Genomic DNA, 19556 nt, shown 5'->3' with positions numbered 1-19556 from the left:
CTAAAGGCTGTTGTAAATACCCTGCGTGTCTTGGCAGCTGCCTGGACTGTCCAAGGAACCTGAGTTTTTAAAGTAAGTCATGGTTATATTGGTTAGGATTCTTTGGGTATTTGTTTTTGAATAGCCTTCATGGTAATCTCTGGGAATTCAGAGTACATGAATGGTTTCAAATAGTACCTTGTATTTATGACCTTTAGTAAGCCTCAGGTCACTGGTTTTCAGACCTTTTCAACATCAGAACCCCTTTTCCTATGAATTCTTTCATAGAATCACAAAATGTCTAACAAGTTAAATGCAGTAGTTTTGAAAATTCAGAATAAGTCATCTTCACTTTTGAGTTCAGAAATGTGAATGTTATGCTTTTCCTTTTTTTTTTTTTAATGGCATGCTTTTCCCTATGAAGTCTCATATGCCATCAGGGTTCTGAGTGACAGTTGCCAACTTGGAGCATTTCAGTGATTCAGTAGGTTTTCTCTTTTTGTGACATGGCCATTTGTATAGGTGACTCTTCCTAAACAGCAGGCTGTGTGGTCATTTTGGTTAAACAGAGATGGGAGGGAAAGCTTTGTTCCGAGTATAGTACAATAGTGAGCAAGCCTAGCAGTACAGAATTATATGTACTGGTGGGTTGTGTTGTCTTAGTCTTGACTTCAAGTTTGGAATACATTTGAATGTGCATTTTTTGTTTTAGTTTTGAAAAATAGACCTATTTTTAAAAAGACACCCATTTGCAGAAGCTCAGTAGACTAGAACTTGAAAACTAATACAACATGGAAACTATTGTTTTAGTAGAATATTTTTTTAAGTTTGGTTTTTAAAAGGATGTCGAGGGGTGCCTGGGTGGCTTGGTCGGTTAAGTGTCCGACTTCATGATCTCACGGTCTGTGAGTTCAAGCCCCGCGTCGGGCTCTGTGCTGACGGCTCAGAGCCTGGAGCCTGTTTCAGATTCTGTGTCTCCCTCTCTCTCTGCCCCTCCCCTGTTCATGCTCTGTCTCTCTCTGTCTCAAAAATAAATAAACGTTAAAAAAAAATAATAAATTAAAAAAATAATAATAAAAGGATGTTGATTGGGAAACGTGGGTGGCTCAGTTGGTTAAGCGTCTGACTTCGGCTCAGGTCATGATCTCACCAGCTCATGAGTTCAAGCCCCACGTCGAGCTCTGTGCTGACAGCTCAGAGCCTGGAGCCCACTTTGGATTCTGTGTCTCCCCCTCTCTCTGCTCCTCCCCCACTCATGCTCTGTCTCTCTCACTCACTCTCTCCTTCAAAAATAAACAAACATTAAAAAAAATTAAAAAAAAAAAAGGATGTTGATTGTTAGTTTTTATGTTTACTCTGTGGGCGTGTGCTCAGTTCTGGGCTTTGGAAGCCTGGTTTGGTGTTCATTTGTCCATAGGAATCTTTAGTGGGTGAGTAATGAAGGGTCTTCCTGGCAAGACTATTCTAGTTAATTAGTATAAGAGACCTGCTTCTGATTCACTGTACTTTTTCCATTGATTTTCCTATAAGTAGCAAGGATTAGAGGGGGTTTGGGCAGGGGGAGAACTTTGTGTGTCATTATGTGCTAAATGAAGAAACTTACTTAGGTTTGGAGCTGTTGAGGCCATACCAGCTGTTACAAGGCAGAGTCTGGAAGTGACTTCCATCTCCAACTTCCTAGGCTCTACATGGTCATCTCCTAGCTCAGCTCAGCTCAGCTCAATGCTTGTGACTTCCTGTCTGGTATTGTGGTGATGATGAGCTCACTTCGGAACACCTTGGATTTTGCTGTGGAAGACTTTTCTGTGCTGTCTGCTTGCTGTCCAGCTGGTTTTATGGCATAGAAGGACAGTTTTGACTTCCTGTCATGAGCAATATACCTTTTCCACTCAGTAACTTTAGCAAAAGGCATACATTTGGAGGGAGCTAACTGGAACAAATATAATTTAAACTTCATAAATGTATTCATTTACATGTGTTCATCACCTAGGAAGATGCAATAATTATTTTTTGAATAAATTTTTAACTTACATTGATAATTTGCACCACCCTAGAATACATTTAGAGTTAGTTATGTAGAAGAGGCATACCTTACTTTAAAGGAATAATTTTCTCTAATCATTTTAATTACTTTATTGGTATTAGATTTTATTTGCCAGTGCTAATAATTTATATCATTGGGAGGTTAATAATCATGAATATTTGATAAATCTTTGTGCCGCATAAAAAATGAACATCAGGAAATCCATTTGATACTCAAATTATTTTAATTGCTTCAGGGCAGGTTTGGGCAAACTTTTTCTTAAAGGGCTAGGTGATAAATTTTGTAGGCTTTGAGGGCCATGTGGTCTTTGTTGCAACTACTCAGCTCTGCCTCAATCATGTGTAGGCATTATGTAATGAATGAACATGGCTTGTGTTCATATGAGACTTTATTTACAAAAACAGGACTTGAACTGAATTTAGCCTCTGGGCAGTAGTTTGCCCTAGACTAATAATATTTGTTAGGTTATGTGCCAAACCCAGTAAAAATTGTGTAGCAGTTTTAAACAGAAGCCCATTTTAAAAGCTTTGTTTGTTTTAAAATTTATATTGTTTATTTGTTGCTGGCTAATGCATTCACATAGTTCAAAGTCCAAAAGGTATATACATAGATATACAGGGGAAATCTGACCCCCCACTTCTCCTTCCCTCAAAGCAGCCCTTATCAACTTCTCATGTAGCATTCTGGAAACACTCTGTGACTAATCAAGCAATAACAAATATATTCTCTACATTTTTTTCCTTTTTTTTTTTGGTGTAAAATAACAAAATTTACCATTTTAAACCATTTTTAAGTGTATGTGGCATTAGGTGAATTGGCATTGAGTACATTCACATTGCTGTGCAACTATCTTTTTTTTTTTTAAACACAAATGTTGTTTTATATGTAGTATTTTCAGTATCTTCTCATTTAACAATAGTTGAAGACTATTCCATTTTCAAACATAAAAAAGCTTTTTCATTTTTTTTAATGTTTTATTTTTTGAGAGAGAGTACAGGTGGGGGAGGGGCACAGAGAGAGAGGAGGACAGAGGATCCGAAGCAGGTTCTGCACTGACAGGCTTACAGCAGCGAGCCCAATGCAGGACTCAAACCCATGAACTGTGAGATCATGGCCTGAGCCGAAGTTGGATGCTTAACTGACTGAGCCACCCAGGAGCCCCTTCATTTTTTTTTTTTTTTTTTTTAATGGCTGCATAATGAATGGATAGATCATCATTTATTTAACCCTTCCCCTGTTAATGACATATAGATTGTTTCTAACCTTAACAGTAATGTAATGAATAATTTTGTGTAGGTGTATCTATGAGACCAAGTTTTGGAAGTAGAATTCCTGGGCCACAGGTTATGTGCATGTCTAAATTTGACAAATGTTATTTTTTCTCATAGCAATATTATATAAACCCTCCCTGAAGGTTGTACCAAAGAACAGTCTTAGGAGCACCTTGTTCAGTACAGAGTATTATCAGACTTTATCTTTGCTTTTCAGATAAGTGAAAAAATAGTCTTATTGGTATAACCATTTTGTAATTTATTTTTAAATACACTTAAAAAAAAGTTTCGTACTTGTAGCATTTGGAAAATGCAGAAAATCACGAAGAAGAAAACAATTACCCGTATTATTTTTACCCCAGGGATAACTGCTGTTAATATTTTGGAACACACATATACATGTGTATATAAATGAAAATTATGCTCTATAAATAGTTTTTTATGAGACTAACACATTTATGAAAGTAGCAAATGTTTATTATAAAAACTTCAGACAGTGCATAAATGTATAAAGAATTAGTTGATATTTATAGGGGCATCTGACTGGCTCAGTCAGTAGAGCATTGGACTCTTGATCTTGGGGTCATCAGTTTGAGCCCCATGTTGGGTATAGATATCACTGAAATAAACTAAAAAAAAAAGGATTACTTGATATTTTTATGTAATCCCCAAACCTAGAAATGCTAATGTGTATTGCATATTATTAGTTGGGTTTATTTGAACATCTTTTTATTTAAGAATTAGATTTTTTTTTAAATATTCATTTAGTTTTGAGAGAGAGAGTACAAGTGGGGCAGGGGCACAGAGGTAGACAGAAGATCTGAAGATAGCTGTTCACAGACAGCAGACAGCCCAATGTGGGGCTCAAACCCACGAGCCACGAGATTATGATTTAAGCCAAAGTCAGACACTTAACCGAATGAGCCACCCAGGTGCCCCCAAAGAATCTAATTCTTGGGGCGCCTGGGTAGCTCAGTTGGTTGAGCATCTGACTTCAGCTCAGGTCATGATCTTACCACTTTTGTGTTCATACCCTGCATCGGGCTTTGTGCTGACAGCTCAGAGCCTAGAGTCTGCTTTGGATTCTGTGTCTCCCTCTCTCTCTCTGTCCCTCCCCCACTCGCGCATTGTCTTTCTCTCTCTCTCAAAAATAAATAGACATTTTAAGAAAAAGATTTTTTTCCTTTGACTTGTCTATTCATGTCCTTTATCCATCTTTCTGTGTATGGTTGGTTGTTTTCCTACTTGTTTGTATAGCCTTTTTGTAGACACATTCTTGTATCAGTTGTGAGAAGAGTTAAAAATATTTGAATATTTGTATCTGCTTTGTCATCTTTTGACTTCCAGATTTTTTGGATCAACTATATCAAACTTTTCTTTGATGGCTTCTGAGATTTGAATAACAATTGTTTCCTCATTAGAAGTTCATAAAAATTTATAACAATTCTCTCATGGTTGATTCTGATACTTTTGAAGTTTCACTTATTTTTCTTAAAGCTGTATAAATATTTGAACCACCTGGAATTTTTCTTGGTATAAGGTGTGAGAGCTATGGCTACCCAGTTGTCCCAACACATGCCTCATTATTGAGATGTTACCTTTTCTTACTTTATTTCCATATGTATTTTGGATTGCTTTTTTGGATTCTCCTTTTCCATTGATCCATCTGTTTATATATTGCTTGGACAATTCTATTTTACTTATTTTATCTTTGTAATATTTTTTAAATATCTGATAGGGCTAGTACCCCCTTTTATTCTTTTTTTAACAAATTTCCTGGCTGTTAATTTTAGGATCAGCTTCTATCCAGTTCCACAGCTATTCATTTATTGCTTATTTTTATTATTTTTTAAATTTTTATTATTTTCATAAATTTAACCTAAGGACAAAAGACATCATTATGATGACTCTTGCTATCCAGGAATAAGATATACCTTACCGTTGAATTAAGTCTTTGTGTCCTTTAAATAGTATTTTAGAATTTTCTTCATGAGGTTTTGCATGTTTTATTCTTAGATATTCTTGGATATCTTATCTTAGATATTCTGTTCTTAGATAGTCTTAGGTTTATTCTTAGATATTTTACCCTTTCTGTTATTATTCTTGTTCATTTCTAAATTTAAACTTCTAAAAATGAATGCCAAACCCATATGTAAAAAGTTATTTTAAAGTTTTCAACTTAGCTATATTTGATTGAATTTTAGTGAACCCTAGTTCTCAAGACACTTAAAAACTCATTGGTGAGACAGACTTTCATTCTTAATTCTCTTTTCTGCTACTAACTCCCTGTGTTATTGTGCACTCTTTACTTTCCCTCTCAGCCCTAGTTCCCTCATCTGTCAGTTGAAGAATTTGGATCGGTTCTGCATCTGTCTTCCAGCTTTGCTTCCAGCTATTGATTCTGATGCAGTTAGCCTTCTAGAGGATTCATGTTTGTTTGCCCACGAAAGCCCTCTTGATGCCAGGGCCTGTCTGACTCCAAATAGATGAGGACTTTAGTTCCTTGTGGCTAGGCTGGTGGCCCACCCTCAAGGCCATGCTGGGAAGGAAGGAAGCTCATTGTCCACCTTCCAGAGCTGTCCACTTGGTTGGGTAGTTAAAGGCTTAGGGTCCTGATTTGAGATTGTATGAAGTGTCCTAGTATCTGATTTGGTATCACTTTTCCTTTCCATTCCCTCCTCTGGACCCTTAGCCCTCAGGCTTACTATCCTCAGGCCATCCACACAACTCCCAGTGCTGCCCTCATTCATTGTCTTCTTCTTTCTTTCCCCCTTTGGCTCCTCCCCCTTCTTCTCCCCACTTTCCCTATAGCCCCTTACCCAAATAAGGCAGTGGAGCCTCAGGGAAAAAGAACTAGCTTTGCCATTAGCCAGGCCTGTGTTCTGACAGGCTTCTCTTCACCATTGCTTCTCTTCAGCTGTGTGACCTTTGGTAAGATTTAGAGAGAATAAACTTGAAGTGCTAACATGTGATTACTCCAGGAGCTAGCAAAGTAAATTAGGTTGTCCATTAGTAGTAGTAATAGGTGCCTAATACATAAAGGCTATGTGCTGGACTCTGTGATGGGAACTTTTATATATATGACTGGTGGTTCCTCACAAACAGCCCCACATGGTCAGTAGGAATAGTACCCGATTTTGTAAATGGAGAAAACTGAAGCCCCAGGAGGAGAAGTGACCTATGCAAGGTCATACAGCTAATGAATGTCTGAGCTAGAATTCAAACTTGGGTTTTGTCATTCCAAGTTAAATCTTCCTCTGAGGACTTGAACAGTTTTTCCTCTGTTCTCATAAAGCGATCAGAAAAGTGAAGCCTCTAGAAATGGAGAGAAAACAGTCATTTTTGTAAGATCACACTATTTTATAGATCTAAAAATGATCTTCATCTGTGCTGTCCGGTGCAAAAGCCACCAACCTCATGTGGCTGTTGAGCACTTAGGATGTGGCTAATAGGACCAAGGAACTGAATTTTAACTTAATTTGTTAAATGTAAAGAGCCACAGGTGGCCAGTGGCTGCCATAGTGGCAGGCACAGTTGTAGATGAGGGGTTGCAGCTCAGCTCCTGAGTAGGTCAATTGGGAGTGCTCTCCCTCCCTGATCCTTCTCCTGCCCCTCCCCTTATAGTGGGTCTTATTTTTGGATAGAGGATACCTTCTGAGTTTAATTTTTATTGCTTCTTTAATTCTAACAGTGTGAAGAGTGCCAGTGCTGGCAGCATGGGGTCTGCATGGGATTACTGGAAGAAAATGTGCCAGAGAAATACACCTGTTATGTTTGCCAAGACCCTCCAGGTAGAGATTTCTGGAGTCAGGGATGTTAACAAATGTAGCCTTTTCCACAGCTGGCCGTGAAGCAGCCTGTCTGTGGTCTTGAGACTCATTTCTTCGACATTGGCTAGACTGACTCCTCCTTGCCCCTGCTGCTAGCTCACTTGGCCTGCTGTCCTGAACTTAGCAGTGAGAGAGTATGTGTAAAGCCTGTGGAAGGCCTGGCCTGGAGCTAGAATTATTTTTTTATTGTTATGAAAATGGTATAAGATAAGATCTATCCTCTTAACAAATTTTTAAGTATACAATACACTATTGTTTATAAACTGTAAACACAGCATTGTACAGCAGGTCTCTAGAACTTTTTCATCTTGCATGACTGAAACTCTAAAAATTGTGTAATGCCTTACAGATATGCGTGTCATCCTTGCTTAGGGGCCATGCCAGTCTTGTCTGTATTGTGCCAGTTTTAGAATATGTGCTGCTGGAGCAAGCACCTTTTCCTTTTATTGAGGGTTCATGAAGAGGTGGGCTCTGTCTTTGGCTTTTTGGGGCTGTTGGAGGTTAGGAATATGCCTCTGCTCCCTCTGGTGGCACCTGCCCTCCATTGCAGGTGGAATGAAGAGAGATCTGCCCTTGAGGAGAAGGGGAAAGGTATATATAGTTGGTAGAGCTTGACTGCTACCCAAAGCAGTGAATTAATTCCTTAGCAGAATCAGTTAAGTTTCATTGTTCATGGCCTCATGGCTGGCCTGTGGCTCTTAGGTGCCCCTTTCCAGAAGTCTTAAATCTGTGGTTCTTGTCTTGCTGTCAGTGGAGTGGTTACATCTTCTCCCTTCACCACCGGTAAAGTTTCTCCCCTTGGCTCCAGTCCCATGATCCCCTTACAAGGCTAGACAGTGTTCAAGAGCCTCTACTTCTGTTGATTCTTTTAGTCCTATGAGGTGGGTCTGGTAGGAGCTCCTATTCCTGTTTTTACTTATGAGGAAGAAATTGGTGCCTACGGACATGAATGACTTTCCCAATCTCATAAAGAAAATTGGAATTAGAACTGGCTTGTGGGGCCAAATCTTGATTTTGTTGGTTGTGTAGGGAGGGTCTAGTCACCATAGTTTGTTTTCTAGCAAGTGTGTCCCTTTGGGACCTGATGACCTCAGTCATGGTACTGTATCTCCTTGTGCTGGATGAGTCTATAGATGGAGAGGAATCTGCCCACTTGCTGCTTTTTCCCGAGGAAAGAATATGGTCAGAAGATTAGTCTGTGAATCATAGAATACTATCCATGGGCAGGATCTCAGAGACCACTCAGTTTAGCCCTGATATTTGATAGGTGAGCAAATATAGGCCCAGAAGGAACATGAAGGGGCCAAGGTCAGTCAGCCAGATAATGCTAGATAGGAGAGGAGAACCACTGCCTTGACCTTTGTCTTGTAAAACAGGTGTTACTGCTCTGAATCCTGCTGCTCAGGCCCCTCCTGCAGCAGCTGCCTCTGAGAGGCCACACATAATCCCTGGGGCGCCTTGGCACTGTTTACAAATCTGTTTATTATCTCTCACTCCTTCCCTCCATTTCCCCCTTTTTACAAATCATACACACCATCTTCATCAACTCCTCTGCACTCCTTTGAACTTTTACAACTCTAATTGCCAACACTGCAAATAGACTCCTTCTTGAATTGAGTGCTGTCTTTTACATTTAAAGGCAGTGTTTGACTCTGCAGTGTCTTGGGCCAGGAGTTTAACCTAACACTTATTCTTTAAAGGTTACTTATAGATGTTTTTAACAGAATCGAGGTGCATCCCTACCATGTGTTTTAGTAAAGCCAGAAAGAGCCCAAGAACCTTGATAGATATTACATGGGTTATTTAAGGGTTTTTGTAGATAGTGGGAGGTAAAAATGCCTGTCTGGTTGAAATCTGTTCTCTAGGCTTTTGGAGCAGGAAACACCACCAAGTCATGTATGGTTGTGTTTTCAGTTCTTCCTAAGGATCCCTGTAATGAGTAAGATCACTGAAACCATCCAATTCATATGTCACTTTAACAGATGGGAAATGGAGGTTCAGAGAAGGGAGAGTGCCTGACTATTTAGTAAGGTGGTATGTGACAGTTGGAAGGAGGACTTGGACCTTGTTTTCATTTGATAAATCCATTTCAGATGTATTTTGCTAAATGCTGGGGTTACAACTATGAATAAGGTGCTTCCTATTATTCTTGCTCTTAGTGGAGTTGGCGCCAGAAACAGATGTCAGAATAAGTAAAATAAGCAAGAAGATGTTAGATAGGGATGAATGCTTTGGGGTGGGGGGGGGGGGGGGGGGTAGGGAGGAGGAAGCAACCAGATAGGGAATGAGTAGGAGACTTTTGAAGAGGCTTTCTTACTTTGGAAGATAACAAAAGGCCTCTCTGAGGAGGTGGAAAGATGCCAGTTCTGTGGCTTGGGGAATGGTACTCCAGACAGAGAGGATGTTAGGATAGAGATCCTAAGACTGAAAAGTGGGATATGTTCCAGAAACTGAAAGGAGGCCACTGTAAGGGTAAGGCAAGGAGGGCAGGAAGGAGCTGGGTGCTGTTGGCCTCATTAGGCCAGTGTTAGGGCTTTGGCTTTTCTTTTGTATGTAGTAGGAAGTCATTGAAGGTTTTAAATAGGAGAGGTAATGATGTGATTTAAATTTAAAGAGGTACCCAGGTTCCCACTCCACCTCTGGCCAGTTCTAGGAGTTCAGGAAATTTACATCTTACTGCTTTATCCCCAACCCCTATTAGGGAGCCCGGCATGTAGTAAATGTATATTGGTGCCAAGTAAATGTATATTGGATGAATGAATAAAATGAACACACCAATCCATCCTTCCAATAATTTATGTGATGATTGTACAATGATGCAGTGGTTTCCATCAGGCCATGTATTAACTCTCTTATTGTCACTGCTTTAGGTCAGAGGCCTGGCTTCAAGTACTGGTATGACAAGGAGTGGTTGAGCAGGGGACATATGCGTGGCCTGGCATTCTTAGAAGAGAACTACTCCCACCAGAATGCCAAGAAGATTGTGGCCACCCACCAGCTTCTTGGAGATGTACAGAGAGTGATCGAGGTTCTGCATGGCCTGCAGCTCAAGATGAGCATCTTACAGTAAGTGCGGCACCTACAGCTTTGGGGAGGAGTCACATCTGACATCGTGGTGGGGGAGGGCAGGATAAATTTGAAAAATTAGAAAGACACAAAATCAGTGATAAGACAAATGAGTTTGAGACCTTTACTAAAAATTCTCAGTTACACAATAAACATTTTTTTGAAAAAAAAATCAACCATATACAGGTATAATTTACATATAATTAAGTTTGCTAATCTTAAAGGTTCATTTAGGGTTCTTTTTTTAATTATGTTTTGATGTTTGTTTATTTTTGAGAGAAAGAGACAGAGTGGGAACAGGGGAGGGGCAGAGAGAGAGAGGGAGACACAGAATCTGAAGCAGGCTCTAGGCTCTGAACCGTCAGCACAGAGCCAGACACAGGGCTCAAACCCACAAACTGTGGGATCATGACCTGAGCTGAAGTTGGATGCTTAACCAACTGAGCCACCCAGGCAGCCCTAGGGTTTTTTTTTTAATGTTTATTCATTTTTGAGAGAGAGAGAGAGAGAGAGAGAGTGTGTATGTGCATGCATGCCTGTCGGGCAGGGGCAGGGAGAGAGGGGGACAGAGGATCCAAAGTGGGCTATGTGCTGACAGCAGAGAGCCCAAGTCAGACTTGAACTCATGAACCATGAGATTGTGACCTGAGCCGAAGTAACCGATTGAGCCACTCAGGCACCCCAAGGGTTCATTGAGTTTTGACAAATGTATAGACCCTTGTAACCACCACCATTATCAAAATATGGTGTATATATATATAGTTTAGTTTGTTTACTATTTTGCTGTACAGTTCTGGATTTTCTTTTTTAGTTTTTTTTTTTTTTTTTAATGTTTGTTTTTGAGAGAGAGAGAGAACATGAGCAGGAGAGGGGCAGAGAGAGAGGGAGACACAGAATCTGAAGCAGGCTCCGGCTCCGAGCTGTCAGCACAGAGCCTGATGTGGGGCTTGAACTCATGAACTGCGAGATCATGACCTAAGCTGAAGTTGAACGCTCAACCAACTGAGCCACCAGGCGCCCCCTGAATTTTTTTTATTGTGGTAAAATATACATAATATAAAATTTACCATCTTAACTTTTTAATATACCGTTCAGTAGTGTTAAGTACATTCACCTGTTGAAACCAATCTCCATAACTCTTCATTTTGCAAAAATGAAACTTTGTATCTGTTAAACAACTTCTTACGCATTTTCCCTCCTCCCAGCCCCTGATGACTGTCATTCTACTTTGTGTGTCTCTGAATATGACTAGGTACTTCATATAAATAGGATCCTATAGTATTTGTCCTTTGTGAGTAGCTCATTTCACTTTGCACAGTGTCTTCAAAAGTTCATCTGGGGGTGCCTGGGTGGCTCAGTTAGGTGTCCGACTTTAGCTCAGGTCATGATCTCGCGGTTTGTGAGTTCGAGCCCCACATTGGGTTCTGTGCTGACAGCTCAGAGCCTGGAGCCTCCTTCAGATTCTGTGTCTCCCTCTCTCTGCCCTCCCCCACTCGCACTCTGTCTTTCTCTTTCTCTCTCTCAAAAATAAATAAACATTAAAAAAAATTTAAAAAAGAAAAGTTCATCTGTATTACAGCCTGTATCAGAATTTCCTTCCTTTTTAAAGGCTGAATGATATTCTATTGTATGTAATACTGCATTTTGTTTATCCAGTCATCCTAAACACCCTTGACTGGTAAACAAAGTAAAATTGAAATCTGCTGGAAAAGACCATGTTGGCAGGCCTGCTCTCCAGCATAGTGGTTGCTCAGTAAGTATTTTCTCTTCATGGTTTGCTCATGCAAAGAAGTTTTAGGTGTTCTGGTACTACGCTTCTGGCTTTTAGTAGCCAGAAGTTTGAGTTGCTAAACTAAGTGTGAATTCCCTTCTGTGGTTGCACTCTATGTGTTAGATGACCCAAGTTCATGTAAGCTCTGAGAAAGACCTATCACTCTTACTCGGTCTGTTGGCTTTTATAACTTACCCCCACTTTACCAAATAGGACATCTGGGGCCTTGCATGGCACAGCTGCTCTCCCATGACTTCCAGGGGTAGAGTCCCGTCTAGAACTCCAGGCCTAGCTCCTGTCAAGTACTTGTCCTAACCTTTCTAACTGTCTCTCAGTGGTTTCATGCATTTTCTTCTAGTATCAGCACAGTCTGTGTAAGGGATTGATTCTCTTGTCAAGAACTTTCTCAGGTTCTCCCATGAGCCTTTCCACAGGGGACCATCAACAATGACAAGCTAGTGCCATGAGTTAGACATGACAGGCCACTCCCCAACAAGGTTTCCTTTGTGCAGATTAGTCCTAGAGGCCCTCAGCATCAGGCAGAGTGTCAGAGCCCTGGGATGGTAGAACTTTCTCTTGTATTCTGGTGATTCTGGTGCACAGAGGCCTAGCTTCAGGAACTGGAATGACAGACGAGCAGTTGAGCAAGGGCACATTCAGACCTGATATATATTGATTTGGGTAAAAGCAAAGGTTCTATAACAGGAATCCCCCAAATAGAGGCTAAAACAAAATGGAATCTTCTTTTTCCATAATGAACGGTCCAAGAGTAGGCAAGGTTCCAGATCAGGTAGATGGCCTTTTTCCAGGATTCCATCTGTGGGCCTGGGGACTTGGGTTCCTTCTGTCTTATTGCTCTGGCATTCCATTGGGGTTCTTCTCATCTGCATGTGTGAAACAGCCTCACCTGTACCTCAACTGTTCCAGCCCCCAGGGGAAAAGAAAGACAGGAGAGAGCAGGCAGTTTTCATGGATGCACCTAACTGCGGGGAAGGCTAGCTATGAGCTCTGTTTGAACCCTGGAGTGAGGATGGAGGTGGGGTTAAGAGAATGGGGAGGTAGTTGCTGGAGGAAGTTAGCTGTCACTGTAATAGTATCTGTTGAGGTGAACTGAATCAAGTAACAGCCCTGGATTAAGATGTCAGCGACAAGCTTTTCCCTCACATTTTATAAGACCAGAAAGCTTTACCCCATATATACCAAATTAATTTCTTCTTAATGAGATGCCAGAAATCGAGGCAGGTAGAAGGTGGTCCATGTGCGGTCCTGGAAAGCCTCAGGTTATGTTCATGATTATAAACTTTGTTGTATTTCTTTTCATTTGAGGTTTCAATCAGATGGTGTTCTCTTTCTTCTTACTAAATGCCATTGCTCCTTACCCTAACCCATATTCCGGAACTTTCTCTCTTCCGAATCTCTGATCCCTGAATCATCTTTTTAAAAAAAAATTTTTAAGTAATCTCTATACACAACATGGGGTTTGAACTCACCCCTGAGATAAGGAGTCGCGTGTTCCACTGACTGAACCAGCCAGGCGCCCCCTAGATCCTTCATCTTTATAGCAGTGACTTTGTACTGGAATTAAATCTGACTTCTCCTAGCAATTCAGAAGAGGGTATAGGGTGATCTTGTTCATCATTATATGTGGAGAAAAGATCCTGGGGGCGGGGAGGGAGGTGATCCCAGTATGTGTACACATGGATAGTGTCTGTTGTCACAAGCTCTAGGTCTTCATTCTCAGAAATACTGTTCCTAAGTGGCCTGGCAGGTTTATTATTTTCAAATGCAAAACTCAGTAACTTCAGAGCATTTGTTGTCATTTAAAAAGTGACATGTGGCTATACGTACCATCTTCATGATTGACAGGGTGCACAAAGAAAGGCCAGGGTTATCTTTGTGTGGAGTAGTAGCTGGGGTTTTAGGTCTTACCTGGGAGGGCAAAAATTCTAGGGAGGAGGAAGCAAAGACTTGTGATTTTCATGCAAGAGAAGGTCTATATTGTGGCTTATATGCTCCAGTTAACAGATTTCAGACTAAGTACACCTGAAAGTTAACAGTGATCCTCATTTTTCCTGATGCAGTTAGGATTTCAGAGGTGTGTCTGGTATCTTGGATTCCTGGTACAGGCTGTGATACCCCCTTGGGGGCGATCCAGGGACCTAGGCTGCCTTGATACTCTCGTCATTTCCTCTCCTTCCCCAGTGGATAGAAGGGGTTTTGGTGATTGCTGGAGTGGGAGAAGTGAGAGAGGTTAGTTGTAGCTCCTTGGGAACAGAATGTTAGGTTCTGTAAGATCACTCTGGTCTATTCCATTTGTGCAGGAAGGTTTCAGTCAAGTAGGTGTGGAGGGGTACCCATATATGGAGTTGCTGATGAGTTAAGTTTGTGATTTTCTGCTGATCTGGTTTCAGTGTTTTTCAGTTGGGGGCTGGGAAGACACTGTTGACTATATCGTGGGATGATTCTTCTTTATCCCAATCATGTAGGATTGTTCGAAGCATTATAGAATGTTAGGCATTCTCGGATTCAGTGAACTAAATGTCAGTAGTACCTGTCAGTCATTGTGGCAATTAGAAAGGTCACTTCACATATCTGTCCATCTCTGAACCAAATAGGAGTAGGTAGCACCTGTCTGTGTCTTTGTTTCCAAACGCTCCCTAGAGGGCACTGCCTTCCCAGCCAGGAACTCTGGGAACTGATGGGTCTTATTCAAGAAATCCACTGTTGTGTTTTCCTTCTCTCCCTCCCTCCCTTCCTTTTTTCCTTCTTTTCATTTAATGATCAAAGGTAATTATAGAAGTTTGGGGTAGTAAAGAAGAGGTAAAAGGTGAAGTTTATCTAGGGTAGTGGCTTTTAAACTTAAAATGTGTATCCCACAGTAAGAAATACATTTTAAATTACTCACATGTATAAAATTAAAACTAAAATTTCACAGGACAGTGACTCTTAGAATGGTACACTCTGATATTTTATATTCTGTTTTTCTTTTTTCTACGATTGATTATGATGCTCACTTTGGCAGTATGTAGACTAAAATTGGAACCATATGGAGAAGATTAGTCTGGCCCCTACACAAGGATAATGCATAAATTCGTGAAGCGCTGCAACTGATTATGATCCAATAGATTAATTTAATGACCCTCTATTGGGTCAAAACTAAAACAGTGAATGATTCTGGAAGACTAAAGTGATAACACAGAGTTTTAGGTGCGCATACATGTAGGCAGGGCTTTCAACAGATTCTCAAAGGGACGTGTGGTTCAAAAAAGGATCAGAATCCCCTGTTCGTTTGTTCTTTCTTACTTTTTTAAAACATTTACTTATTTTTGAGAGAGAGACAGAGTGCGAGTGGGGGAGGGGTTAGAGAGAGAGGGAGACACAGAATCCGAAGCAGCCTCCAGGCTCTGAGCTGTCAGCACAGAGCCTGATGTAGGGCTTGAACCCATGAACTGCGAGATCATGACCTGAGCTGAAGTTGGACGCTTAACCGACTGAGCCACCCAGGCACCCCAGAATCTCTGTTCTTTAACAATAAAGTTTGCTCCTTGGAATGGTGAGAATAAAAGATTTTAGAAAAATTAAAAAAAAATTATTAACAGCTTTTATGTAGATGACTTTGATTCCTACCCCCTTGCCCCGTCATCAGTGCATTTTTGTAACCGAGTGCTATTGCACACCAGGGTTATCATGCCTACTTATTAATAAGTTAAGGTTATTTTTAGTAACTCATATTTGAAGAATACTTTGCTGCTAACAGAGTACTTTTATTTGAATTAATTCACTTAATCTGTATTAAATTCAGTGGCTAATGGCAGATAGAGGGTTAGTCTAGTTCTGCAGAGGAAGGAATGGGAATGAGTCTGGCTGAGTGACTCATCCCAGCTGCACTGCTAATCAGTGGTTGAACTGAAATCTAGTCAGGTCTTCTGACTCCAAGTCCAGTCTTACTCACTGTGAGCTCCCACTCCACAGTGGGAGCTTGCCTGCAAGTGGTCTCCTCAGAGACCATGGATTTATGTTCCTTTTTGCTTGGCAAATGGTGGCTTGTGGCCAAATGGCCCAGGTGGGAACTCCTGGGCCATTACAGGAGAAACCCCTGTAATGGTCCCAGGTACTCTAGAGCCCTTTCTATGTTTCCCTCCCAACAGAAGCAGACAGCATCCTGATCTGCAGCTGTGGTGTCAGCCTTGGAAACAGCACTCAGGGGAGGGGAGACCTCATTCCAAACACATCCACGTTACTGAAGCCAGGAGCAAGGAGGAAGTCCCAAGCTATAGAACTTTGAATGGGGCAGTGGAGAAGCCCTTGCCCCTGCCCCTACCCCGGTCTGTGGAGGAGTCCTATATCACCAGCGAGCACTGCTATCAGAAGCCCCGCGCCTATTACCCTGCTGTGGAGCAGAAGCTGGTGGTGGAAACACGGGGCTCTGCCCTCGACGATGCAGTCAACCCCCTCCGTGAGAACGGTGATGATTCTCTTTCTCCGCGTCTGGGCTGGCCTCTAGACCAAGACAGGAGTAGGGGGGACAGTGACTCCAAATCTAGCTCCCTAAAGGTATGTGGTTCACATGTATTTGTTCTTTTTTTTTTTTTTTTTTTTTTTTTTTAACGTTTATTTATTTTTGAGAGAGACAGAGACAGAATGTGAATGGATTAGGGACAGAGAGAGAGGGAGACCCAGAATCTGAAGCAGGCTCCAGGCTCCAAGCTGTCAGCACAGAGCCCGACGCGGGGCTCAAACTCACAAGCGATGAGATCATGATCTGAGCCGAAGTTGGACATTTAACCGACTGAGCCACCCAGGCGCCCCCACATGTATTATTTGTTCTTAATTTAGTGTATGAATGCTTGAGTTCCCCTCCTAGGGTTCTTTGGGAGATGTTTGTTGTAAAATTGTTTTTAGTCTAAGATTGTATTTAAATGTGCTTATCGTAGGTATGTTTTTGGTCTGTAAAAATGGGTGCAAAGGCAGGAGAGACCAGGTAAACCAGAGACCATTGATTGCAGGAAATGTCCACAAAACCACATAATCACTAGGGTTTGGGGGTGGAGGTGGGAAGAAGCAAGGAGAAAAGGGTTGATTGGCACTTGATAAATGGAAGTAAGTTAGGAAAATGAGTTTTTTCCTTAACAGGGTTTACATTGTAATTCCACCTTGCTGCTGATTCTTAGCATGAGCAAAGGATGAGCCAAGTGTTTTGTTAAAAATAAGGTTTTCAGTACAATTTTGTGATAGCTTTACTTTGACATTTAACTTTGTAGCCTTGACATAAGAACAGTCCATTTCATCAGAATATTTGCTGCTTTCATCACCTTTCCCAAGAATACCTCTCAATTTTTTGTTATTTAAGTCATGCTCTTCTAGAGCCTTTTTGTGTTGTTGTCCTGCTTGTGTTATCATCTTTAACTATTCACTGGTGTTATCCTGCCCTGTCCTCAGTTGGTCAGTAGGGCTTTGTGTAATTGGAGAGCTTCTCCATCCTTGTTATCCTTCCTTTCAGACTTTACCCTGTGGTTGGCATCACCAGCTTTAGATGTGTTAGTACATACTGCCAAGTGGGGCATCCTAGATTATAAGCCCCTCAAAGGCGGGCATTGTACCTCATTCAGCCTGTGTCCTTGCCAGTGTCTAAACAGTGCTGGGCAAGGCTCGTGAGACCCAGTTTCAAGTCTGAGCTTAGACGCGTACTGTGTGATACATGAGCAGGTCACTTTACCTCCTTGGATATGTCTCTTCACCTACCTGTGGGAGAGGCCAGTGACTGTGTCCTCTCCATTATTGTGCAGTGTATCTGTGAAAAGCTCTCAGCACAAAGCTTTGCATAGTCAGCTCTAAATAAATATTAGCTAGGCCGTATTTCATTTCAAATGAATGAATGTATGAATGAATGAATGAATGAATGAATGAATGAATGAATGGTTGAGATCACAAACCCCAGAGAAAGTTTGTGATCCTGAAGACTAGACAGATTTCCTAGAGATAGCTGCCCCATAATAAAAAAATGAGAAAATACTGGACCTAAGCAAGACAACTATGATTAAAAATCTCTTTCGTTGATGGCAAGCTGACCTTAAGCCAGCACTGTGTTTTATAAACCTTATCCTGTTTCATTCTCATGAACCTTTAAAATAGGTTTTACTATTTCCATCTTTCCTGTAAGGTAACAGAGGCTCAGAGAGGCAGAAGAACTAATCCAGGCTCACACATTCAGCAGGACATGGAACGAGGACTTAACACTGCTTTGATTCCTGCCAACTAACATACTAACCCCTGTCTGCACCCACCCTGCTCTACTCTAACCTCAGGGCTCTAGAGCCATTCCGTGAGGCCTGTTTCAGACTGGGGCATTGGGCCAGTCACTGGGAAGCAGCTATGAGGCCTTGAGGCCCGTGCTGCCTTATGGTGTTTGCGATTGGTACATGCTTCTGCCTGGTGTGCAAGACAGGAGGAGAAGGAGATAGAGGTTTGGAATATTCAAGCTGCAACTGGTTTTTCAGATGGTTGCAAACACTGGCTGTTTGAGAAGGGACTGGGAACTGTCTCCACTCAGTAACTTAAATGCCATTGCATTCCTAGGTGAGGGAATATGTCTCCAAAAAGGTCCTACCTGAGGAAGCCCCGGCTCGGAAGCTGCTGGACAGAGGAGGAGAGGGGCTGCTGAGCTCCCAGCACCAGTGGCAGTTTAACTTGCTGACCCATGTGGAATCTCTTCAGGATGAAGTCACACATAGGATGGACTCCATCGAGAAGGAGCTGGATGGTAGGACTCCTCTGGCTCTCCACAGATAGCTGTATTCTTGCCTCCTTTCTTTTCGGTCTCATCCACCCCCATCCTTCTCTCAAGATGGGCAAGCTTTACTTTTAGTATTTACCAGGCACTGCTAAGGTCTGTGTGATATCAGGAGGCCTCCTTCACTTACCCAGTGCCTTCCTCAAAGCAGAGTGGGAAAGAGTGCCTGGACTCTCTGCAGGCCGTGTGCGATCTGAGCAAACCTTTGCCAACCAAGTTCTGTGAGGAATTTCAACTTTGACTTAGTAGAGGTTTTGGATGTCTTTGAGGATTAATCTGAAGAAACCTTTTATTTCAGCCTTTCATAAAATCTAAAATGAGGCCTTTCTTCTTTATCAGTAGAGATTTAAGAACTTGACTGAGTCCTTTGGGTAGCCCCTGGGTATTTCTCCCAGGTGTTAGTGGTAACAGATGGGCCTTGTCATGATAAACTTGATCAAGTTCAGACTTTTGATCCCTAGAATGTCACCAGCTTGGTTTTTGAAGATAGAGTTCCTTCTTGATAGTTCACTTATTTCTTAATTTTTTTGTTTCAATCTTAAAATGGAGCCAAATTTAAAAATAAATATTCCGTTTGAGGATTCTGAATATATTGTCTACTGTTACTATATTGGGGGCATAAAACTACTTTCATGAAATAACTCAGAAAAATACCATATGTTATGTGAGCTAGAGTCATGAGGGCCCATAGGTCAGGGCACGTGTATGGCTGAGGCCCTGCCAAAGAAGTGTGTGAGGGGAAACAGGAAGGCTTTCTGGAAGTCTTGGGTGTGAAGTGGAGCCTTGAAGAGAGTGAGGTTTTCTG

The 19556-nt window shown here is 41.5% G+C and overlaps 1 protein-coding gene and 2 non-coding genes across 5 annotated transcripts in view; 2 read left to right on the top strand and 1 right to left on the bottom strand.

The window, feature by feature from the left end:
* The window catches only part of PHF20 (PHD finger protein 20), a 169954-nt gene that overhangs the window by 143527 nt on the left and 6871 nt on the right, over positions 1-19556 (top strand). For all 3 annotated transcript variants that reach the window (XM_007073632.3, XM_042980477.1, XM_042980479.1), the window contains exons 14-17: positions 6986-7085; positions 9995-10190; positions 16110-16515; positions 18538-18721. In XM_007073632.3, coding sequence (XP_007073694.1) covers positions 6986-7085; positions 9995-10190; positions 16110-16515; positions 18538-18721 — 886 coding nt within the window. The remainder of the gene's footprint in view (positions 1-6985; positions 7086-9994; positions 10191-16109; positions 16516-18537; positions 18722-19556) is intronic.
* Positions 7452-7558, bottom strand: LOC122237472. The gene has a single exon (XR_006216086.1). It is a non-coding gene; the product is annotated as a U6 spliceosomal RNA (small nuclear RNA).
* LOC122237490 lies at positions 14968-15074 on the top strand. The gene has a single exon (XR_006216101.1). It is a non-coding gene; the product is annotated as a U6 spliceosomal RNA (small nuclear RNA).

The sequence above is a fragment of the Panthera tigris genome, chromosome A3 (assembly GCF_018350195.1).
Source record: "Panthera tigris isolate Pti1 chromosome A3, P.tigris_Pti1_mat1.1, whole genome shotgun sequence".
NCBI classification, from domain to species: Eukaryota; Metazoa; Chordata; class Mammalia; order Carnivora; family Felidae; genus Panthera; species Panthera tigris.
The sequence above is the reverse complement of the archived record's forward strand: the minus strand, read 5'-3'. Positions and strand labels throughout refer to the sequence as shown.